Source organism: Salmo salar, chromosome ssa04, assembly GCF_905237065.1.
Source record: "Salmo salar chromosome ssa04, Ssal_v3.1, whole genome shotgun sequence".
Lineage (NCBI taxonomy): Eukaryota > Metazoa > Chordata > Actinopteri > Salmoniformes > Salmonidae > Salmo > Salmo salar.
In genome coordinates, this window is record NC_059445.1 from 74,853,931 (window position 1) to 74,879,966 (window position 26,036).

General features: G+C 40.9%; 2 protein-coding genes across 2 annotated transcripts in view; both read right to left on the minus strand.

Moving 5' to 3' along the window:
- Positions 1 to 9,431, minus strand: part of acsl6 (acyl-CoA synthetase long chain family member 6) — a 100,177-nt gene extending 90,746 nt beyond the window's left edge. The window contains exon 1 of the mRNA XM_045717342.1: positions 9,166 to 9,431. The gene's annotated coding sequence lies outside the window, so the exon portion shown is untranslated. The remainder of the gene's footprint in view (positions 1 to 9,165) is intronic.
- Positions 9,432 to 17,945: 8,514 nt separating this feature from the next.
- On the minus strand, positions 17,946 to 24,624 carry LOC106603831 (solute carrier family 22 member 4). The gene is made up of 10 exons (XM_014198013.2): positions 23,952 to 24,624; positions 23,424 to 23,527; positions 23,194 to 23,348; positions 22,937 to 23,108; positions 22,635 to 22,761; positions 21,993 to 22,093; positions 19,716 to 19,930; positions 19,441 to 19,623; positions 19,058 to 19,193; positions 17,946 to 18,965 (listed from the first exon to the last, which is right to left on the minus strand). The coding sequence occupies exons 1-10, from the start codon at positions 24,342 to 24,344 to the stop codon at positions 18,890 to 18,892; spliced, it is 1,662 nt and encodes a 553-aa protein (XP_014053488.1). The 5' UTR covers positions 24,345 to 24,624; the 3' UTR covers positions 17,946 to 18,889.
- Between the last annotated feature and the right edge of the window lie 1,412 nt (positions 24,625 to 26,036).

Here is a 26,036-nt window from a genome sequence, read left to right on the forward strand (position 1 = left end):
GATTGATCCTTGATGTGAATCTGAATGGGGATTTTAGCAGGATATAGTTTGCTTTCTGCGGGCTAATTGTTTGAGGCGAATACCTGTTGACTGCTACACGTCAGGATTACACCAGTACTAGACCTCACAGTGGAATCTTGCCTCACAAATCTGGGTGTACTGCATTTTCTGACCTAGTTGATCACAATTACCATGATCACTATCACCGCCTTACAATTAAGACAAACATCCTGCTTGGCATCGATCCAGACATGCAAAACGCTATAAAAAGCATCTCAGTGTTTTGGCTCCATAATACAAATAGAGTGAGAGATCATCATCTTGACTTTGATGCCTGCAATAGGTCTTTATTTATAATTCAATATAATTACCTGCATGCATAAAGGCCTTCCAGTGCATTGAAGACAAGCATGCCATTTCTAACTAACTTTAGGCTTGGTGATAAAACTAGCCCTCCAAATCCCATGTCTCTCTTCACAGTAATGCAAGTACCACACAAATTGTTTCACAAGAACAATACTGTCATGGTAATAACCATATGACACATGGTCAAGATGAGTTTCTCTGTGTTTTCATTGTTATAAAATGAATTAGTCGAGTAACCTGAGTCCTCGCAAGAGCAAGTTTAAGGACAAGCAATATTTTTAGAGTATACTATTGGCGACATCTTGTGGTCTTTTATTAAATAGTTATTTTGTCTGTGAAGTGGTGCATTTCTTGCCAATAAAATGTCACGTTGTTGCATCAATAACATATGTCACAAGGAAAGATGTAATATGATGCATTGATTTAATACATTCTACAATGGGCCAGCCTACACACAATATTTGGGAATTAATAAAACACCACCCTACACATTTAAACAAGACAACAGTAAACATGTCGTCCCCCACGGATGATGCGGATTAGCCATTATATTGACCAGATACTCAAATTGCCGATCTAAAAATTTTAATTAATGTATTCAAAAAATGGAAGGCAATTAGCCCAGGTACCAGTCCAACACTTGACATTCAGGTAAATTTGCCAGTGCCACACCGGCCTATTAAGAAGTGGAAATTACTGTCCCGGCCCGGCAGTGCTTAATTTGAGCCGGATCCCCACCTCTCCGTTTTGGACAGTTTTTTTTCTGGAACCTATTTGGCTGGACCCGGTACCTCTCGTGGCATGAAAAATAATTGTCACTTTTTGCAATGTAAAAATTTGAACAAAAGCGATAAAAGTTCGTGCGAGTTGACTCTTCGTTAATTATCCTGCCACCACAACAACAAAAAAAACTATGTGAAAAAGTAGATTTTCAGCCCGAGCCAAATATTGTAATTGATTCGGGTTGGGCCGGTCGGGTTTATGTTTTGCGCAACATCGTAGCGAAATACTCGTGCAACTCTCATCTCTCCAGTGTTGCATTTCATAATTGATTTCCGTATAGAATCGCGCGAAGGGTTCTGAAGGAACTGTAGCACCCCTGATAAATTGAAATATATTTGTCATTATTACTGCTGTCTGTTAAGAAATAAAGGAAATAATTCAGAATAGCCTACTACACCATGAGCATGCCTATAATTTAACCACAGAGAATCAATAGTTTCTAAAAAATAAAAATAAATCCTAATTTAGCTGTTGATTCTCGCCCAATAACAAGGAATTGCCTACAGCAGGGAACGCGCGGCAAATCTGTCAGTGGAAAAACTGCATGTAGACAAAACAAGCCTTTCATAATATTTAAAATACAATCGAGGGGACACAGGTTGGAAAGCAAATGGCTCCTGCTGAAAATAGAAAACTCTATGCTGTAGGCTACCAAAATATTTGATCAACTTCCAAAAGAGAGAAGAGGCTTTCGGCACGAGCGTATCGGCAATAACCAGTGAGTGAGCTGTGCATCATTGGGTGAGTCAGTGAAGTTGGAAAGCATTTTTAGGACTATAATTTTCTCCGCATATTGTAGCCTACAATATGTCTCCACACACCTTGGCCTAGGCTTTTGATGGATATAAAACGGGGTTGTTTTTATTAATCTCAGATTCTCAGTTTATCAATGTCAAAGTATTCACAGATTCTACCAAAGTCTCCAAGTCATGTAAAATGATGTAGAATTGCATGACATGCGTTTATAAAAGGCCACATTTTTCCCGGACTCAAGACTACTAAAATGTTCCCCAGGTGTGCAACTTATGTAAATGCCTCTACTCTACCGCTCTATGCCACTACGCAAATGCGATGATATGCATGCAATGCATTCCTATAAAGGTGATTTTTTTTCTCTCATGCGTTCAGGTACCTCATAACTCCCCAGGTCACCCCCTTCTCCCTCTCACTTTTTGTTCCTGCACCTCCCGATTTACAAATTAAGCAAATTAAGCACTGGTCCCGGGCCAAGATCACATTAAAGCAAGTTATGCACGCAGAATTTCAATCGTGGGTGATTTAATCTTTCATTTGCAGTATGGGAATGTACCTTATATTATAGCCAACCATATAATCTGATTTTAGAGAGCGAGAGTTGCACCCCTTCTGAAAAAACCTACACTCGATCCCTCCGATGTCAACAACTACAGACCAGTATCCCTTCTTTCTTTTCTCTCCAAAACTCTTGAACGTGCCGTCCTTGGCCAGCTCTCCTGCTATCGCTCTCAGAATGACCTTCTTGATCCTAATCAGTCAGGTTTCAAGACTGGGCATTCAACTGAGACTGCTCTTCTCTGTGTCACGGAGGCTCTCCGCACTGCTAAAGCTAACTCTCTCTCCTCTGCTCTCATCCTTCTAGACCTATCTGCTGCCTTTGATACTGTGAACCATCAGATCCTCCTCTCCACCCTCTCCGGGTTGGGCATCTCCGGCGCGGCCCACGCTTGGATTGCGTCCTACCTGACAGGTCGCTCCTACCAGGTGGCGTGGCGAGAATCTGTCTCCGCACCATGCGCTCTCACCACTGGTGTCCCCCAGGGCTCTGTTCTAGGCCCTCTCCTATTCTCGCTATACACCAAGTCACTTGGCTCTGTCATATCCTCACATGGTCTCTCCTATCATTGCTATGCAGACGACACACAATTAATCTTCTCCTTTCCCCCTTCTGATAACCAGGCGGCGAATCGCATCTCTGCATGTCTGTCAGACATATCAGTGTGGATGACGGATCACCACCTCAAGCTGAACCTCGGCAAGACGGAGCTGCTCTTCCTCCCGGGGAAGGACTGCCCGTTCCATGATCTCGCCATCACGGTTGACAACTCCCTTGTGTCCTCCTCCCAGAGTGCTAAGAACCTTGGCGTGATCCTGGACAACACCCTGTCGTTCTCCACTAACATCAAGGCGGTGACCCGATCCTGTAGGTTCATGCTCTACAACATTCGCAGAGTACGACCCTGCCTCACACAGGAAGCGGCGCAGGTCCTAATCCAGGCACTTGTCATCTCCCGTCTGGATTACTGCAACTCGCTGTTGGCTGGGCTCCCTGCCTGTGCCATTAAACCCCTACAACTCATCCAGAACGCCGCAGCCCGTCTGGTGTTCAACCTTCCCAAGTTCTCTCACGTCACCCCGCTCCTCCGCTCTCTCCACTGGCTTCCAGTTGAAGCTCGCATCCGCTACAAGACCATGGTGATTGCCTACGGAGCTGTGAAGGGAACGGCACCTCCATACCTTCAGGCTCTGATCAGGCCCTACACCCAACAAACAAGGGCACTGCGTTCATCCACCTCTGGCCTGCTGGCCCCCCTACCTCTGAGGAAGCACAGTTCCCGTTCAGCCCAGTCAAAACTGTTCGCTGCTCTGGCACCCCAATGGTGGAACAAGCTCCCTCACGACGCCAGGACAGCGGAGTCAATCACCACCTTCTGGAGACACCTGAAACCCCACCTCTTTAAGGAATACCTAGGATAGGATAAAGTAATCCTTCTAACCCCCCCCCCCCCCCCCTAAAAGATTTAGATGCACTATTGTAAAGTGGTTGTTCCACTGGATATCATAAGGTGAATGCACCAATTTGTAAGTCGCTCTGGATAAGAGCGTCTGCTAAATGACTTAAATGTAAATGTAAATGTAATTTTACGCTGGTTGTTTGAAACCCCTCCCCCGTCAATGATGACATAGCCTATATTAAAACGTTGAAGATGTAATATTTCCTCCAGAAATGAGCCCGATAACATATTGATAAAAAACAATATATTTAGGGCCTGTACATGGTCCATGTAAATTCGAGACACTCCATTTAGTATATGTTGTTTCATATGCTATGTATTAATTTGTGGAGGTCCATCACTCATTTTTGTATGATATGTTACAAATTTGCAAAACGTACTTTAAGTTACAAATTTGCAAAACATGATATGTTACGATTTCTAGCTAGGTGGCTAATGTTAGCTAGCTGGCTAACGTTAGCTAGGCTATGGGTTTGAGTTAGGTAGCTAGCTAGTCTCAGTCTGAATGCAGACAGTTACTTTAACATAATCTAGTGAAAATTATTTTCTCAGTTCATCGAAGTTTAGGCTATCCATTTTGACTCTCCACTTAAAGGTGCACTATGCAGAAATCGCTACACCATTTCCTGGTTGCTAAAATTATAATAGTTCACCTAAATTCAGTTTGTGTGACAAAACAAGCAAGTATAGTGTAGAGAATCAATGTACCATCTAAACCACTGCAAACAAAAAAAAATCTAATTGAAGTAACAGTACTGCTACTTGAGCAGGCAATTTCAGTACTCTTCTCACCCCTGCTTTAAACCATGAACAAAGTGGCTGGACTCAATGCAAATACCCGCACACAACAATAGACTGTATAGGAGTATAGCATGTTCTGAGCAATAGGAAAGGCCACTGTGTGTGTGTGTGTGTGTGCGCGCGCGCGCGTGCGTGCGTGCGTGGTCATTCACTTAACCCAACAGTGCTAGGTCAAAATAACGTGATTTGTGTTTTGTCCTATATTTTATTTTTAATCCGGGCCCTTTTCCCGCAGGAGGCTTTTTGCCTTTTGGTAGGCCGTCATTGTAAATAAGAATGTGTTCTTAACTGACTTGCCCAGTTAAATAAAAATACATAAAAATTAAGTGGTCTACTTGAATTTGGAGCTCAGAAATTCAACTACTGGAATAGGCCTACCTTTGGGACTCAATTTGGTGCTTGAAAAGTCCATGTAGTTATTGTAGCCAATTTATAAGTTCTCCTGCTCCCTTATAATTATCCGTGATTTTATTTTTGATCCGTTTTTGTAAGAGATGTGGCCACTTTTGTTTGTTTCCCACCGCTTCAAATCAAGGGTGTTTCGCTACTCTATAGCGGTAAAACCACGTGCGGTTATTGGAGATGACAAAATGCATTGTCGGCCTCTACTTGGCGTTCCATTCAAATCCTTCCATTAAAAAAAGGAACCTTGTTTTTGGCCACTTTCTCATTATAAAAACAGTGATGGTGAGATGAATACTACCGCTATTCATGGATTTATTACGTTTGCCTAAATTGGCCAGATACACTACAAAAAAATGCCACGCATGCATTCAATCTATATATTTAGTAAAGCAATGTCCACATTATTCTCACATATTTTAGAATGTAATAAATAATTTGAATTTCAAGGCCTTACATTTTTTTTATTCTCAAAGTGGTAATGGCCTACTTTTCTTTTATACTTTTTGCATGCTTTTTTGGGGGAGGTGCTCTATTTTAGACCCTGTATTTACAGTTATATACATTATACAATTGTATAACATTTAGGTCCTTGAAAATTACAATTAAGTGCTTGAAAAAGTAATTGACTTTGACTTACCAATGTCTGTATGAACCCTGCTTAAAGAATGTATAGTATATTTTACCCTCCTAGGCCTATGTTGGTGTATAGGTGGAGTTGTGGGACAATTTGCATACATTCACTTTTATTCCTCTAAGTACACATGTGGAACTGTATGAAAACCCATTTAATTTTGGTTTCAAAACATTTGAAATGTTGATCCCAATGTCACACATTGGCCACATTATTTATAGAAAGATCCGTAAACTGTAAGCCTATAAACACTGGAAAAATCACATGATTTTATTTGTGCCAGTGTGAGTTATTCTTTGGACATTAAACAAACAACAAGATCATAGAGTCAGTGATCTAGCTAATGATTAGCCCATTGGGGTAAACAATGCAGAGGAGCTGCCCCATGCTTCATCCATGTAGCCACGATGCTGCATCAGACAATCATAATGCTGCAATCATAGCAATCATAATGCTGATTGCTAAAATAGCACACCTGCCTGATGTTGCAGCCTGGTCTCAGACTAGACGTAACATAGTAAATGTAAATCCGGGACACAAAAATGTGTATGATAGTGTAACGACCCTGGGTTTATAAGCGCGGAAATCGACTCTGCCGCTTGAGCATGCTTTTGCGGCACAGTCGATAGCGCCGGACTTCGGGCTTGAAGGTCGAGGGTTCGAAACCTGCTCCTTGCCGTTTCATTACATTGGTGTCGGAAGTGATCGGACCTTGCATCCACGACAGTGCGTGTGCTTGGCTGGTGAGCGCGTTCCTGTAAGACGTAGAGTCGCAAGCTAGCGCGAGGACGCGCTCTTTGAAAGGAGGGAGTAGTGTAACGACCCTGGGTTTATAAGCGCGGAAATCGACTCTGCCGCTTGAGCATGCTTTTGCGGCACAGTCGATAGCGCGCCGAACTTCGGGCTTGAAGGTCGAGGGTTCGAAACCTGCTCCCTGCCGTTTCATTACAATATGTTACATTTGGTATGGTTACATAAGACCGATGATTACTTAAGACAAAAACGAAAGTAGGTTGGATGGGTGGGCGTATAACGCAAACATCTAGAAACCGAAAGGTTGAGAGTTGGAATCTAATTAGCAACTTTTCAACTACTTACTACTTTTTAGCTAGCTACATAGCATGTTAGCTAACCCTTCCCCTAACACTGATCTTAACCCTTTAACCTAACTCCTAAACTTAACCCTGACCTTAACAATTAGGCTAAAACACATACAGTAACTGGACCACCATAAAATAATGAGTTATAAGCTTGCCAACTAGCTACAACCATGTTAGGGAGTGACTTTTCATAATAAATAACACAAGGAACAAAACAAGAAACACGAGTAGCGTACAGACATGAAACAACGGAACAGAAATAATAACGCCTAGGGAAAGAACCAAAGGGAGTGACATATATAGGGAAGGTAATCAGGCAGGTGATTGAGTCCAGGTGAGCCTGATGAGGCACTGATGCGCGTAACGATGGTGACAGGTGTGCGTAATAATGAGCAGCCTGACGACCTCGAGCACCGGAGAGGGAGTATACGTGACAAAGACCAAGTCCATATTAAGGCAAGAACAGCTCAAATAAGCAAAGAGAAATGACAATAATCATTACTTTAAGACATTAAGTTCAGTCAATCCAGAACATTTCAAGAACTTTGAAAGTTTCTTCAAGTGCAGTTGCAAAAACCATCAAGCGCTATGATGAAACTGGCTCTCATAAGGACCACCACAGGAAAGGAAGACCCAGAGTTGCCTCTGCTGCAGAGAAGTTCATTAGAGTTACCAGCCCAAATAAATTTCAGGCCAAATAAATACTTCAGAGTTCTAGTGACAGACAAACATCTCAACATCAACTGTTCTGAGGAGACTGCGTGATTCAGGCGTTCATGTTGAATGATAAAGGCACTGGATTATGAGCTGTCTTGTTTGCTAAATGAACAAAGGAAATAGGCAATGGCATGTTGCATATAGCCATAGACAGTGACATATGCCTCAATGCAGTCATATTGTCAAACCATGCCATGGGAGTGAATGTCATTCCAGGTCATCTGTTCTGTTATATTTAATAAAATCTGACTAACCCAGTGCACTGCTTGCTATGAAATATATCTGATGGTGTTTGCATGTTTAGGTAAAAAGACAAATAATGTCCCGTTTGGAACACTGACAAGTAAAGGGCATAAAACAAAAATGTTTTGTTGTTGCTGAGTGGTGGGCCTGGCTACCCACCTGTGGCTACGCTCCTGGGATCCTACATCCACTGAGACTGTGAGTATCCAGGACCTAGCCTACTGAGGCAGGGCTCACTCTAGGCAGAGGGAAGGCTTTGACATTCGTGCCTCTGCTTGGAAACCGAATGCTGGTTGATAACAAGTGTGAAGCGTCAGACGTTGGGAAAATCTACTTATTTATTACATTTTGGAGTTTGAAAATGTGAAAGCTTGATTAACTGGCCCGGTTAGCTCGGCAGATGATGCCGGGCCAGCAGGCAGCCCTGAATGTCAAGCCCTACAGTCTCTTTTGCTAACCCACTGCCTGTACTCCATGTAAAAAAAAAAGCCTCCTGCTGAAGAAGACAGATTTTGGGCCCAGTTATCCCTCTCGCTTTGCCTCTTCCTTTCTGGTGTGACTCACAAATTTCAGTTAATTACTATAGCTCCCACCTTGGGCCAATCAGTGTCATTTTGCAAATGCCTATGTCAAGACGTATCATTCACCCAAGTTTAGTCAAAATCAGGCCAGTGCTGTCTTGGATATCTCGTGTGAATAACGAACAAACGGATGGACAGAGACCTATCCACAGTCCCCTCACAGATTTCATCATGGGGGAAAATGAAACCCTACCAGTGACAATTTGCCTAGGGTTCCAATATACACAAACTCTGACACCAAAGAGACTTTAAAGTACAGAAAAACAAATGTTCTGTAATAATATTCACATTTGTCTGCAACACGTTCAACACGTAAGTACACACACACATGGCACACACACACACACACGCAGGCCTTAAAACGCGACAGTCAAAGAGCTGTATTTGAAAATGGCATACATGTTAAAAAGGGTCCTATACATTCTAAACATTGATCAATAATAAAGCCTGAATGAAACAATGTTGCTTATGTTTTAGCCTACATCAAGTCAAGGTATGTGGGGATGAGTTTCCTGAGAGATGACCATTTTAATTTTTACTTTTGCTTTCTCACGTAGCATATGGCTAATAGATTATAACAAAGCATGAACATGTATTACTGCTTTATTATCAATACACAATTTTGAGTGTATTATAGTATTATATTCTTACCCGAAACACAAAAATACATGTTTTTACCAATCTTCTATGAAAACATTGCTAAGGTAGCCACTAAGACCTAAATCATTCTTATCCTATCCTTTGATATTTACATCACACAAACTCACCTTAAAATGCAGTGAGACGATCATATTCCATAGTAAAATATCCTAAATATAAATGAAGTTTGAGGGACCCAAGGATAACAGTCTCGCGCAATGTTTTAATGGCAGTCAATTTTACTTTCACTTTTTGTTGTGATCAAATGGGGGAGGGCTCTGGTAGGGAAGCTGTGCGCATCTATAAAAAGGAAATAGAAAACATTGTGACTATTTGATCAGCTCATATTACTGATGATATTGCAAATATACACTGAGTGTACAAAACATTAATGACAGACTGACCAGGTGAAAGCTATGATCCATTATTGATGTCATTTGTTAAATCCACTTCAATCAGTGTAGATGAAGGGGAGGAGACAGGTTAAAGAAGGATTTTTAAGCCTTGAGACAACTAAGACATGGATTGTGTATGTGTAACATTCAGAGGGTGAATAGGCTTAAAATGTAAATGCCTTTGAACAGGGTATGATAGTAGGTGCCAGGCGCACAAGTTTGTGTCAAGGACTGCAACGCTGCTGAGTTTTTCATGCTCAACATTTTCCCGTGTGTATCAAGAATGGTCCACCACCCAAAGGACATCCAGCCAACTTGACACAACTGTGGGAAGCATTGGAGTCAACATGGGCCAGCATCCCTGTGGAACGTTTTCGACACCTTGCAAAGTCCATGCCGACGAATTGAGGCTGTTCTGAGGGCAAAAGGGGGGTGGGGTCCACAGTCATTCTGTGTTGTTAGCTATGCTATTGTATTTGAGACAAGTGTATTGCAGTTCATTTAGTCTATGACAGTTTGTCATTGACAAATTAAAAGTTGACCCACCCATGACATTGAACTCTGAACTGGTTTGCTCCTACACTCTCTGGTGTAGAGGGACTGTAGACCTACAATTCATTATTAACCAATACACTTACTGCTCCTAGCAAACCTGCTGGTCCTATATGCTTACTAGTTGTTGCATGTTATAACTTTACCATGGATTGGACAGAGGACTAGCTTAATTCATAGCAGTTAAAAGCAGACAGCGACACACAAAGTAAGCAAAATATTGGTATTTCCGCAACAACTAAGAGCATTGAAGCATGAGGCTAAAATTATCTGCTGTTTTGGCCCAGCAGCTACAACACTGTATCAGCGTGAAGCACACTCGTGCACATGCGTAGATCCTCTATGTGACTGTGAGCTTATCTCAATATCTGCGGTGCTGATCGTGGCAAATGTCATAACGCTGAGTCTACCTTTAATGCCTGGACTGAGTGATAAGACTCTGGTATCTTAAACATTTTTAGGAATAAAACTAATACAACGGAGAGTACAACTTACTACAAAAGAGAACAAATAAGTATGATTGAGACCATGTTGCAATGGTAGAATGTAGAATGTCCAAGAAATTATATTTCTTGTCCCTCTTTTCACAGGCATCCTCAACCTATTGTAGGTTACCAATGTTAGTTAGCAATGTACATTCCCTGCCCACCACAGGAATTTACCCCTTCCATCCTCCATTTTGCTGTGTTTGTGAGGTGTAGACATAATTCCCTTGTCACATAACCTTATTGTCACTATATAGTTTTTGATCACTTTTTTGGCAATAAACACTACATTTTTGTAGCTATAGTGCATGTGTGAGATTTTCTGTTAGCTTCTAATCTAGACCTATTCAATAAAGATAACCGCTTACCTCCATTGCTCTAAGGGAGTGAAGATACCTCTGGTGCTGTGATTCTGTTACTCCTGGCAGCGTCTCTCAGTATGACCTCAGCCCCCTCCTCTCTTCTCTGAGAGAGCAGCCATCTGGGAAACTCTGGAATTAACCAGTCAAACATACAGTACATTAGGTAGTACAGTTCGACCAGGTCCAGGGTCCTCAACTAGACTGTGTTGAGTGTCAATTCATCAACTTACCACCAGATGGGGATGTGCATCTGTCCAGACTCTGCCATGGGCACCAAGAGCCACCTCCTGTCACGGATGAAGTAGGTCACTGCTGGCATGAACATTTGGCCCAAACCAGATCCCATGAACTCCCCCAGGGAGCCGAACCCCATGCAGAATCTTGGATTCTGCAGACACCAACCAGTACACAGGTCAAAGGTGTATTGTGCTTATTGGATAAATCCGATATTTGCATGGAAGTTGTACAATTAGGAATTAATGTTAGTTTATTATTAAAGTTTGTCACAAACCTAACACATAAGCTACCACATAGTTGGAGAATCCACTAAAGCCCACAAAGACGAAGCTGGCACTGAATGTCTTCCAGTTTGGGAGAATACCTTGGCGAAGATGTAACATCATCATGGAAAAGAGCATTGGGCTTCTTCCAAACCTGCAAATTAAGAAATTATGTGACTAAACTAAATAAAAATAAACTACACTATGAAACAAAGAAATGATATAAAGAATGATAGTAAAAAGCTTTGGGGCACCTTAAATGACATTTTGGGAAAAAAAGCCAACTCGTCTCCTTCAATCATTGAATCAGATCACTCATTCATCACAAAGCCCGCTTATACTGCAAACTACTTTAATCATTTTTTTCATTGGCAAGATAAGCAATATTAGGGATGACATGCCAGCAACAAACGCTGACACTACACATCCAAGTATATCGGACCAAATTATGAAAGACAAGAATTGTACTTTTGAATTCCGTAAAGTCAGTGTGGAAGAGGTGAAAGAATTATTGTTGTCCATCAACAATGACAAGCCACCGGGGTCTGACAATCTGGATGTAACATTTCTGAGGATAATAGCGGACGATATTGCCACTCCTATTTGCCACATCTTCAATTTAAGCCTCATAGAGAGCTTGTGCCCTCAGGCCTGGAGGGAAGCTAAAGTCATTCCACTACTTTGAGTAAAGCCAGAGTGTCGATGTATGCGGATGACTCAACACTATACATGTCAGCTACTACAGCAACTGAAATGACTGCAACACTCAACAAAGAGCTGCAGTTAGTTTCAGAGTGGGTGGCAAGGAATAAGTTAGCCCTAAATATTTCTAAAAACTAAAAGCATTGTTTTTGGAACAAAACACTCACTAAACCCTAAACCTCAACTAAATCTTGTAATAAATAATGTGGAAATTGAGCAAGTTGAGATGACTAAACTGCTTGGAGTAACACTAGATTGTAAACTGTCATGGTCAAAACATATTGATGCAGTAGTAGTTAAGATGGGGAGAAGTCTGTCTATAATAAAGCGATGCTCTGCCTTCTTAACAACACTATCAACAAGGCAGGTCCTACAGGCCCTAGTTTTGTGGCACCTGACCACACGACTGAACAGTAGTCAAGGTGCGACAAAACTAGGACTTAGGAAAATTGCAATTAGCTCAGAACAGGGCAGCACGGCTGCCTTTGGATGTACACAGAGACCTAATATTAATAATATGCATGTCAATCTCTCCTGGCTCAAAGTGGAGGAGAGAGTGACTTCTTCACTACTTTTATTTATGAGGTATTGACATGTTGAATGCACCGAGCTGTCTGTCTAAACTACTGGCACACAGCTCGGACACCCATGCATACCCCACAAGACATGCCACAAGAGGTCTCTTCACAGTTCCCAAGTCCAGAACAGACTATGGGAGGCACACAGTACTACATAGAGCCATGACTACATGGAACTCTATTCCACATCAAGTAACTGACGCAAGCAGTACAATTTATAAAACAGAATCAAAAACACCTTATGGAACAGAGGGAACTGTGAAGCAACAAAAACATTGGCACAGACACATGCACACACACGATAACATACACACTATACATACACATGGATTTAGTACTGTGGATATGTGGTAGTGGTGGAGTAGGTGCCTGAGGGCACACAGTGTGTTGTGAAATCTGTGAATGTATTGTAATGTTTTTAAAATTGTATAAACTGCCTTAATTTTGCTGGACCCCAGGAAGGGTAGCTGCTGCTTTGGCAGCAGCTAATGGGGATCCATAATAAATACAAATACCTTTTAAAAGTCATGGTTGATCATTCCATACATTTTTGGTATAAGAATCTCTAATGGGCTTATTATTTATCTTATTTATGGAAATGAACAGATACACAGTGAAGATATGGAAGTATTCCTCTTGAACTGCTCCATTCCAAATCAAGTCTACCAACCTTTTTTAATTTTTAGTTATTTTTTTGTATTTAAATTTTTTTTTGGGGGGGGCTGCAGGTAGCATAGTGAATAGAACGTTGGGCCAGTAACCGAAAGATTGCTAGATCGAATCCCCAAGCTGACATGGTAAAAATCTGTCGTTCTGCTCCTGAACAAGGCAGTTAACCCACTGTTCCTAAACCGTCATTGTAAATAAGAATTTGTCCTTAACTGACTTGCCTAGTTAAATAAAGGGAAATAAAACATTTAAAAAAAAATGTTTAACTGTTAAGTCATAACATCCTTTTTGTCACACTTTTCATTCTGATAACTCAATGTAAGAACCACAGAATTAAGCATGCATGGGAGCATACTTTTTCTTTCCCTTTGCAGGGGAGGCTATCCAATAACACCTTGCGACACAGCGAAAATCCCCAAACTTCTGAATTAATGGAGAACTTAAGTCCCCACTTGAGAGAAAATGTTCCAGCGGAAGAAGTTTGTAAAATGTAAATATTATGTTTATTTATTCACCACATTATGTTAAAACATTAAATTAAAATGTTGAGTCACTGCTATTTATCAGCCAGCTAGCCAAGCTAAGTTAGCTGGTTGGACAGATGGCTAGCTAGCAGGCGATCACGTCCAGGTTATCAGCTGTTTAGAGATGAACAACTAAACAAACTAATCGTCAAGTCAGCAGTGTCAATTGTGAAGACCCAGACAGTTTTTTTAATCGTGAATTGGTGAACGTGCTAGCCAGCTAATGACAAATGTATCAACTTGTTTTTTTCCCAATTTGTTTTCATGGCATTGGCTTGGCAGGACAAAATAGTTGAGTCCAACTGGTTTGGAGGCAAGACATTTGAACACATCTGATTAAAAACATAGTAAATGCAGCTAGCTGTGTTCTGTTTAATCTAAGCTTGATAGTCAGCCAAGTTATTTGTGCATTTAATATTGCAGATTGATAGTGGCTTTTATCAATTGAATTGTCTGCATCATTTCCAATCACCAGTCAAACGTTTTAGAACACCTTCTCATTCAAGGGTTTTTTTTATTTTGACTATTTTCTACTTTGTAGTATAGTCATGAAGACATCAAAACTATGAAATAACACATATGGAATCATGTAGTAACCAAAAAAACTGTTAAACAAATCAAAATATATTTTATATTTGAGATTCTTCAAAGTAGCCACCCTTTGCCTTGATGACAGCTTTGCACACTCTTGGCATTCTCTCAACCAGCTTCATGAGGTATTTCATGGAATGCATTTCAATTAACAGGTGTGCCTTGTTAATTTGTGGAATTTATTTCCTTCTTAATGTGTTTGAGCCAATCAGTTGTGTTGTGACACTTTGTGTGTGGGGGGATATGATGAAACTGGCTCTCATGAGGACCGCCACAGAGGATAAGTTCATTTGAGTTACCAGCCTCAGAAATTGCAGCCCAAATAAATGCTTCACAGAGTTCAAGTAACAGACACATCTCAATATCAACTGTTCAGGGGAGACTGCGTGAATCAGGCCTTCATGGTCGAATTGCTGCAAAGAAACCACTACTAAAGGACATCAATAAGAATAAGATCCTTACTTGGGCCAAGAAACATGAGCAATGGACATTAGACCGGTGGAAATCTGTCTTTTGGTCTGATGATTCCAAATTTGAGATTTTTGGTTCCAACCACGAGTAGGTGAACGGATGATCTCTGCATGTGTGGTTCCCACCATGACGCATGGAGGAGGAGGTGTGATGGTGTGGGTGTACTTTGCTGGTGACACTGTCTGTGATTTATTTAGAATTCAAGGCACACTTAACTAGCATGGCTACCACAGCATTCTGCAGCGATATGCCATCCCATCAGGTTTGCGCTTAGTGGGACTATCATTTGTTTTTCGACAGGACAATGACCCAACACACCTCCAGGCTGTGCAATTGCTATTTGACCAAGAAAGAGAGTGATGGAGTGCTGCATCAGATAACCTGGCCACCACAATCATCCGACCTCAACCCAATTGAGATGGTTTGGGATGAGTTGGACCGCAGAGTTAAGGAAAAGCAGCCAACAAGTGCTCAGCATATGTGGGAACTCCTTCAAGACTTTTGGAAAAGCATTTCAGGTGAAGCTGGTTTAGAGAATTGCAAAGCTGTCATCAAGGCAAAGGGTGGTTAATTTGAAGAATCTCAAATATAAAATATATTTTGATTTATTTAACACTTTTTTGGTTACTCCTTGATTCCATATGTGTTATTTCATAGTTTTGATGTCTTCACTATTATTTTACAATGGTGAAAATAGTAAAAAAAATAATAATGAAGAACTTTTGAATGAGTAGGTGTGTCCAAACTTTTGACTGGTACTGTATGTTGTTGTTGTTTGTTTTGTTAAATTTCTCACTTGTTTGATAAGATTAGTACAGATTTTCTCAGGAGACCCCACATGGGGCCCGACCCCAAGTTTGGGGTTGTCACTGGTTACCACAGCCACAAAAATGTGCTTTTTGGTCTTATTTTAAGGTTAGGCATAAGGTTTGCAGTGTGGTTAGGTTTAGGGTTAGGTTTAAAATCAGATTTTGAGAAGAGACTTTTTATAAATAGGCAGGTTTTAGCCATAATTATGACTTTGTGACTGTGGTAACTAGTGACGACCCTAGTTTGGGAACCACTGTACTAACATCTCTCTGCTTGCTTCCTCTCTCTGTCTCCTCTGCTTCCTCCTGCATGCATTGTAGCCTGCCTCAGCCTCACCACTGAGCATCACATCACATCACTGTCTGTCTCAGTAGCCTTCTCTCTGTAAAGCAAAGTTATGAGACCTCATTAGCCTACCCAGACGAACATAATGATCAAACCACTGTTCATGATTCTACTTCTTCGCAAAGAGGCAAGCACGATTACAACTCAGTTAGGTCAAGAATATAAGCTTTCTGAGCTTTGATCAACGCTAGGAGCAATATTTAGATGTTGACCGGTAATTTATTTGATTGTGTACTATATTCTGTATATATAGTTACGGCCATTCCACCGTCATAGTACTGATGAAGCCTGAGCTGGAATGGCTAGCTTCATTAGATCTAATTTTATCCCCTTCATACAGTGCCTTCAGAAAGTTTCCACACCCCTTGACTTTTTCCACATTATGTTGTGTTACAAAGTGGGATTAAAATGGATTCAGATCTACACAAAATATTCGAAGTGGAAGAAAAATTCAAACATTAGTAAAACAAAATAATGAAAAATAAAACACTATATCTTAATTAGACAAGTATTCAACCTTCTGAGTCAATACTTGTTACAATCACCTTTGGCAGTGATTACAGCTCTGAGTCTTTCTGGGTATGTCTCTAAGAGCTTTCCACAACTGCATTGTGCAACATTTGCCCATTATTCTTTACAAAATTCTTCAAGCTTTGTCAAATTGGTTGTTGATCTCTATTAGACAACCATTTTCAGGTATTGCAATAGATTTTCAAACAGATTTAAGTCCAAACTGTTACCAGGCCACTCAGGAACATTCACTGTCTTCTTGCTAAGCAACTCCAGTGTAGATTCTGCCTTGTGTTTTAAGTTATTATCTTGCTGAAAGGTGAATTCATCTCTCCAGTATCGGGTAGAAAGCAGACTGAACAAGATTTTCCTCTATGATTTTGCCTGTGCTTAGTTCCAGTCCATTTCTTGTTAATTAGCATATTGCTCACACCCGTGTCTTTCAGTTGCTTGGCCATTGCGCACAACTGGAGCAGCAGCCAATGATGAGGCTAGAGAGGTTGTGGCGAAATCCTGCACAGAACCTTCACCGTGCGCTGCAACTTTAAGAGCGCATCAGCAGTCAGAAAGTCTTGTTTATTTTCAGAGTGCGTAGTTTGTAAAGTCTTTAACCAGATCGCCGGTGTTACCGCTCTACGTCATGGTAGTTATCTTTTGGGACTGCACCGGTTATTGATCGCATTGATTAGTAGCAACATTGTTGCGAAGCTTTGACATACAAACCATAAGACTGACAGACAGTGCAACTGCAAGCCTGAAGTCAACAACCCCCTCTTTCTCTCTCTATCATGCTTTTCACTGCAGCAGACTTTATTTTAGTCAATGCGCTTCCCTTTGATGTTCAGTGTCGCTGGACTATTATTGCCCTGCCAGATGTATTTGGGTTGACATGTTAGTTAAAGCGAGGTTGCTTGCGAGTTTATTGTGTATTGTTATTGGAACTGTATTGATGCGGTGTGCCCCCCATTCAAACCCTCTGCACTCTTCCACTGGGAGGTAATACAGATTATTGCAAATCCTCTAATGTTGATGACTGAGTTCTTTCTTGTAAATAGTTTCTATGAAGTTGCCGTTAAATTTCTCTGCCATTATTATTGTATGAGGTATTATTGGTTGGGTTACCCCTGTGCTGTGATGTGTGTTTCATATGGTGTGTCTTATCTTTTCTCTCCACTGGCTATCTGGCCAACAGGCTACACTCAAGGCAGTCTCTTCTGCTGATGTGTGTGTCTGTGGTAGTGGTATTCTATCTATCCTACTCTTTTCCTTTCGGCAGGGTTAATACCTGCCTGGCGCCCGAACAAAATCTGTATCTTTACCCCTCTCTGACAATAGCGCTACAAGGTTATGGGACTCTTCATGCATAACTCAAGAGTTATGTAGTTATCTAGTCTCAGCCAGGAATCCACATTAATTCAATAGGAACTTGTCTTTATCTTTTAACCTCTACACGATTAATGTCCAAATGCTGTGATAAGTTTTGTAACTTAACCATTCATTTTGCTAGTTGTATGAAGTTTAGGTGTACAGTACATTCATATAAAAATCCTTAACAGTCTTTTGATGCACCTGTGCATCAATCGAAGTTACATAATAATCCCCATCAAAATCTGTCAGTTTATGCTACAGATACTGTATGTATTTTGCATTGGGCTGTTTCTCAATCCTCAACATCAGGCTATGTTGTCCTTCCGCATCTGCAGAGGAAGATGGCCGAGCTACAGCAGTGTTTGTCAGACCTTGATACATCCTGAAAATCGGTCTTCTCACGAAAAAGTCTCACAAACACGCTGGTTCTCCATCTTTCTCTATGACCCCCACAAGCTCCACATGACTCATCTGAATTCGGTAATGCTGATGTGCCAACTTCTCTCTGTAGCGTCCGAACCGTTTGGGCTACAAGCTTATACTGTATGACTGTGGAAAGGGGACTCTCATGAACATGATGGTGTTCTCCGTTTTGCTTTACGGGACTAGTGACCCATACAAATGAATGGAAGTATGGAGGTTGTTTTGGGCCAACAAAAATAAGGGGTTAAATATGTGTCCAAAAAAACAAATATTTCCTGAGCTTTCTTATATCTCCTAGATATAGGACAGACACTTCAAAACCTTATTCCTTATTATTTATTTTTTTACAGTCTTTTTTGCCATTTATGAATGTGTTATTCAATGTGTTTCTATGGGCTAGAGTAGTAAAGGCCAAATTCAATATTTTATCAACTAACTTTTTTATATACAGTATATTCTTTTATACCTAAAGGGGTCCTAAAATTCAAAATCAAATAGCTAAATGATCCATGGTTTGACCATGTTCAAACAATTCCATATGTCAGCTTAGAAGAAAAAGTACAAGATTTACAATTTAGATTCCTTCCTATACTCTGATTTGCTATCTACGTTTTCGGTGTCTTGGTCTGTGTTGCATCGACACCTGTAGAAAAGATGAAAACACATGTATGAAACAATTCTTAATCAAGATGGATGGAGGAATGTACGTAGAGACGGACGGACAGTCAAACTCACCCTTTGATATGCTGCATCTGTAAGATGGTCTCTGGCAAAACCTTGCCGTAACTCTCAGGTAAAATGAAGCAGAACAGACCCCCAAGTATTGCAAAGCTACCAATCAATATGTATGGTAGGTACTTGTAGTAATTTCCTGCAGATAAATAAAAGAGACATTTTCAATATCAAGGGAGAGGTCTGAACATCAGAAAACCAAATTAACAGTGAGAGACATTGTCGAATACATCCACTGAATCTTGTTTATCTCTAATGAACAAAGTAATGGGTAGTGATCCAGGTCTTACAAGATTGGATATATATATATACTTTAACAGTCCAATATTGACATTGATGATTGATTAATTAACTGATTGAATGATTAACTGATTGATTGGTCTTACCGAGGTAGATGATGAAGGGTGAGATGATGGTTCCGATGCGTGCTGCCATGGAGCACGTCCCCATGGCCATGTTCCTCACCACGGTGGGGAAGAGCTCCGACGTGACTGCGTACACTACACAGAACGCTGCCGTGAAGCCAAACTTCCCCACCATCTCCAGGAAGATAGCCACTCCTGGGAGATCTGAAACATAGAGAGACAACCAGGTGTAAATTAGGTGATGTCTATAAAGATCTGTAAATGAGACTCCCTCTGAGACGGTCAATGAATTTTACCTGTTGGGACCATGTTAATGAAGAGAATAACAGCTCCCCCTAGGAAAAGAGTGGAGGACTGGCAAAACTGTCTGGAACAGTATCTGAGCAGCAACAGGGCAATGAAATAGGCTGGCACTTCTGCAGCTCCAGACAGGAAGCAGTTGATATAGGGATTTCCACTGAGGTTGGAGGTGTTCAAAATCAGGGCGAAGTAGCCACATGTGATAATAATCCTGCATAGGGAAATCAAACATACAAAGTCGAATGAATTACAGTTGAAAATGGAAGTTTACATACACTTAGGTTGGAGTCATTAAAACTCGTTTTTCAACCACTCCACAAATTTCTTGTTAACAAACTATTGTTTTGGCAAGTCGGTTAGGACATCTACTTTGTGCATGACACAAGTCGTTTTTACAACAATTGTTTACAGACAGATTATTTCACTTTATCACAATTCCAGTTTGTCAGAAGTTTACATACGTTAAGTTGACTGTGCCTTTAAACAGCTTGAAAAATTCATGAAAATTATGTAATGGCTTTAGAAGCTTCTGATAGGCTAATTGACATAATTTGACACCATTGGAGGTGTACCTGTGGATGTATTTCAAGGCCATATCTTTAAACTCAGTGCCTCTTTGCTTGACATCATGGGAAAATCAAAATAAATCAGCCAAGACCTCAGAAAAAGATTACCGACCTCCACAAGTCTGGTTCATATTTGGGAGAAATTTCCAAATTCCTGAAGGTACCACGTTCATCTGTACAAACAATAGTACGCAAGTTTAAACACCATGGGACCACGCATCCGTCATACCGCTCAGGAAGGAGATGCGTTCTGTCTCCTAGAGATGAGCGTACTTTGGTGTGAAAAGTGCAAATCATTCCCAGAACAAGGACTGTGTGAAAATGCTGGGGGAAACAGGTACAACATTATCTATATCCACAGTAAAACGAGTCCTATATCGACATAACCTGAAAGGCCGCTCAGCAAGGAAGAAGCCACTGCTCCAAAACCGCCATAAAAAAGCCAGACTATGATTTGCAACTGCACATGGGGACAAAGATCGTACTTTTTGGAGAAATGTCCTCTGGTCTGATGAAACAAAAATAGAACTGTCTGGCCATAATGACCATTGTTATGTTTGGAAAAAGGGGGAGGCTTGCAAGCTGAAGAACACCATCCCAACCATGAAGCACGGGGGTGACAGCCTCATGTTGTGGGGGTGCTTTGCTGCAGGAGGGACTGGTGCACTTCATAAAATAGATGGCATCATGAGGGAGGAAAATTATGTGGATATATTGAAGCAACATCTCAAGACATCAGTCAGGAAGTTAAAGCTTGGTCGCAAATGGGTCTTCCAAATGAACAATGACCCCAAGCATACTTCCAAAGTTGTGGCAAAATGGCTTAAGGACAACAAAGTCAAGGTATTAGAGTGGCCATCACAAAGCCCTGACCTCAATCCCATAGAAAATGTGTGGGCAAAACTGAAAAAGTGTGTGCGAGCAAGGAGGCCTACAAACCTGACTCAGTTACACCAGCTCTGTCAGGAGGAATGGGCCAAAATTCACCCAATTTATTGTGGGAAGCTTGTGGAAGGCTACTCGAAACGTTTTACCCAAGTTAAACAATTTAAAGGTAATGCTACCAAGTACTAATTGAGTGTATGTAAACTTCTAGCCCACTGGGAATGTGATGAAAGAAATAAAAGCTGAAATAAATCATTCTCTCTACTATTATTCTGAAATGTCACATTCTTAAAGTAAAGTGGTGATCCTAACTGACCTTAAACAGGGAATTTTTACTAGGATTAAATGTCAGGAACTGTGAAAAACTGAATTTAAATGTATTTGGCTAAGGTGTATGTAAACTTCCGACTTCAACTGTAGATGAACAGGCACAAACAAAGTAATATTCAGAGTCATTAAATGACAATTCCACTCAAAACATTTGTGGTATTTGTTTCATTAGTCCATTGTTGACATAGTCCCAAAATGTTTTGCTTGTCAGCAATCAAGTTTTCAAGATATGTAACTTTAAAAATAAAGAAGTAATCCCGTTCTTTGCATAATATGATGCTGCGTTTTGTATCATATGACGCAAATTGCATTATGTGAGGATTTCTGTATTTTGAAAGTTACATATCATGAAAACTTGATTGCTGACAAGCAAAACATTTTGGGACTATGTCAATAATGTACTAATGAAACAAATACCAAAATATAGTTTTTGGGGGGGGAGTTTTCCTTTAAGATTGTGTAGGATTTGTGTTAACAGATGCTAAGATTTACCACAGAAGGGAACACAGAATTATTATTGAAAGCACATTGCTGCTCCTCATGACATCCAGAATGTTGTGTTTCTTGTCCTTCATGGCCAGAGCATCTTCTACCTGGAGATATGTCATCATTAGGATCATTATTAGGATACACCATTTAGAAGAGCAAAATGCATAATGGATGAAATTGCTAAGAGTAGATTGCCCCTGTATTTTATTCCCCGTGTCTCTCCTTCATCGCCGTAAGCACAGAGTCCACCGTCTCACTTTCATTACTCTGCAGTTCTACACTGCATTGGTTAAACGATAACACTTCAGAAACCTAAACTAGAGTCAGGCCAGAGTGAGTGGTCAAGTAGTCTGATGAATGACCTGGATTACACCATAAAACAGGAAGGGATGCATTAGTCTCTCAAATGATTTAACAATGGTTAATAATCAACTTCATTCAGTTTATGTATTGCAGCACCAGCAAAAAAGACTGACTTCAACTGGATAAGTGCCTAAAAAGATATTAACATTTTTACATGGGAATCAAAGACATAGGCACTTTTTTGTAATTCCTCTATATATGGTTTTTGTTACTCCATATCCCTGGGAAGGCTTATTTTATTAAATGATGCAAGCTAAACTGTAGCTAAGTAAACTTGCTCACCTCTGAGGGAGTGAAGATGACCTCTGGTGCTTCAACTCTGTTCCTTCTGGCAGCATCTCTCAGTATGGCCTCAGCCTCCTCCACTCTTCCCTGAGAGAGCAGCCATCTGGGGGACTCTGGGATGAACCTATATCAATAAATATGCACAGTTATATAAACGTTACTGAGGTCCTATGTTAAATCAGGCTAATGTTTGTATTTGACATAGATAAGTACCTTCGCTAAAAGAAGAGTACACAGAGCATTAACATAGTAGAAGGTTTTGCGGCAAACACATTCCTGTGGGGATACATTTTGCTTACCACCATAGCGGGAGGCATATTATTCCAGAGCCTGTCATGGGAACCAGCAACCACCTCCAATCACGGATGAAGTATGCCACAGCCGGCATGAACATGTAGCCAATCGCAGAGCTCAGGAACACTCCAAGAGAGCAGAATACCAAACGAGCTCCAGGGCTCAGTATTTCTGTCCCTGAAGACCAGATATGCAAGTTCAGTAAATTGACCAAATGTGCAAGAGATACTGTAGATACAAGTTATGCTTATTTTGAACCTACCAAGAACATATGCTATGACGTAGTTTGAGACTGATCCAGCACCAGCAAAGAAGAAAAAAATAGTGAATGCCTGCCAGTTTGGGGAGAATATTTGTGCGAAAGTGGCCACACTCTGGATTATCATCATAGTAAAGAGTGCTGGCTTTCTTCCAAACCTGTTGATGAAAAATGATGTAAGGTCACATTGTCTGAGATGATTCTCCATCAGGACTGAGGTATACAGTACAGACCTGTCAGACAGCTGGCCAGAGATGAACGTTCCCACCAGCGCACCAAAGTAGTGAATTGAAGTGGTCAAGGGAACTTTGTATGCATTATCACACACCACATCCCACTGCAAAATACACATATTTCCTAAATTACACAAATGCCCTTTCTCTCCTTTTACAAAAAGTGAAACTGCAGTTACAGTGCAGTTACTGTGCTATTTTAAACGCCAGTAATTGCACTATAACTGCAAAATAAACACAGGTGAATTGCTAAATTATGACACTAGACAGCAAAGTAACACAGCAGTTTGTTTCTGGATGCAGTAATTGCAGTACAACTACAACATAACTACAATGTACTGTACTGTAACTGCAATTTGTTGTTGTAAGGGTTTGGGTAACCCAACAGTGCAATCCAAAGTGTTTGTGTAAGCATTTAAAGTTCATCATTCACATATTTGTTTTTCATACTCTTTTTATCACATAAAATTGTTTTGGTCTTTGGAAATAGCTAATAATGTTTGCATTGATTTGCAATACATTTCTCACCTCAGTGACGAATGTTGACTGGTAGATGTCTTTGCTGTATTTCCAACCATCCAAGCAACTTTCCAGCTCAATTTCACTCACGTTGACATCCACATTTGGAATGATATTTAGGCTAGAGTAGTTTCTAACTGTCTCCACTTTGAGCCTTGAGCAAGAGCTATGCTGCGACGCACCATTTATTGTCTCCATTGGGATGGTCACATTTCTCCACATCTCACTGATATTATACTCCTCAGGAACATAGCATTCATGTGGCGGTGTATCACCTACAAACACTATATAAATACCAGTAAACCCATTGGGCAGGATACTGATGGCCAATGCCAAGAAGATTGTCCGCTGAAAGGGTCCCCATGTTCCCAAGAAAGCTGTGATTCCATCGTAATCTCTCATGTTGCTGCTGTGTTCAGTTGACCTTTGAGTCCAGTCACTTATTCACTTGCAGAAAACTGCCTGCACTGTATAGCTGTCCAGACGTTGTTGTAGTGGTGTCGGATATCATCCATCACCATCTGACACCGTCAACAAACAGCAGAGCTCTCTCCTTTCATCTGACACCGTCAACAAACAGCAGAGCTCTCTCCTTTCATCTGACACCGTCAACAAACAGCAGAGCTCTCTCCTTTCATGCACCAACCCCTCTTGAAAGCAGGTAGATAACATATCACTGCATCTTGAATTGCCCCACTCGGTATTGGTAATGTATTGGAAGGTAATTAAAAGTGAGGGTTAATTTATGATAGGATGTCCGCTGTCCGCTGGTGGTGGAATTCAACCTCGAGGTAAGGACAACAGTTGAAGAGGGATGAAACGTCTGGGAAGGGGGGCAGAGGGGCCCACCTCAACAACACTCTAACTACAGCCTTATCTCACACACCTTCCCAGACCTAGTTAATGATTGGCTAAGACACATGTCAGAGTTTGCTCTGTAAAAACAACAGACAAGTGAGTGTGCATTAGGATCCGATTGAGCCGAAGAGTCACTTATGCATCATAAGCAGCCTGTTTGACAGCAACCTCTTAAGCTGACACTGAATGGCATTTCAAGTTTTTACCAATTAAAAGAAAAACTATAAGTCTGACAGCGGCAGATTTTTTCAAGTATGGGTAGCTCCAGCTCAATATAGCAACCGAGTATGGGCGAGTGGGTGTGTCGAAAGGATTGGGTGTTTGGAAAGCGAATCAGCTAATTGGGCAGATTTGTTGCCACTCAAGACCATTTTCAGTGGCTGATTGGGCCGCGCGATGAGTCGATAAGCCTGCGACCAGTGCACTGGTGTGGTATTGAGGCAATGTTGTAGTAGTATGGTCTCAAGACCACATATTGAGTGTCTTGGTGTCGGATACATTTGTACTCGGTCTTGACTCAGTCTTGGACATCGCCAGGCCAAATATATACACTCCTTTCTTGAAACATGAATATCTTAACAGCCTTTATATCTATTATAGACATGAACCTATATGCTTTCAGTGTGTGAACGGTTTGTGATTATGAAAGGACAGCAACCGTAATACCAGCACACTCATGTTAGAGTGCACTTTTTGTAAAACACATAGGGCCAGTGGTGTACTGGAGGGTAGACGCAGGTATAAACAGTATACCCACTTTTTTTTTACAGTGGGCATTGCTTATATTCACTTCTTAATCGCTACTGATTCGTATCAAGGTAGTGTAGTGGAGGTATACGAATGATCAATTATGGAGTACAACCAGTGGTGACACGTCATTCAGGGCAGCACCTGTTTTGAGCCCAACCTGTTTAGCAAAAACAAATATTTTTTGTTGTTGCCTGTTTTATATGTTATTTTGGCATTAATACGTGTCACAGATCAGTTTGCAAACAATATCTAAAAAATATATACAGTTGAAGTCGGAAGTTTACATACATTTAGGTTGGAGTCATTAAAACTCGTTTTTCAACCACTCTACATATTTCTTGTTAACCTGTTGGGGCTAGGGGGCAGTATTTTCACAGCCGGATGAAAAACGTACCCAATTTAAACAGGTTACTACTCTGGCCCAGAAAATAGAATATGCATATTATTAGATGTCACGCTTGTCGTTGGAAATGGAGGACCAAAACG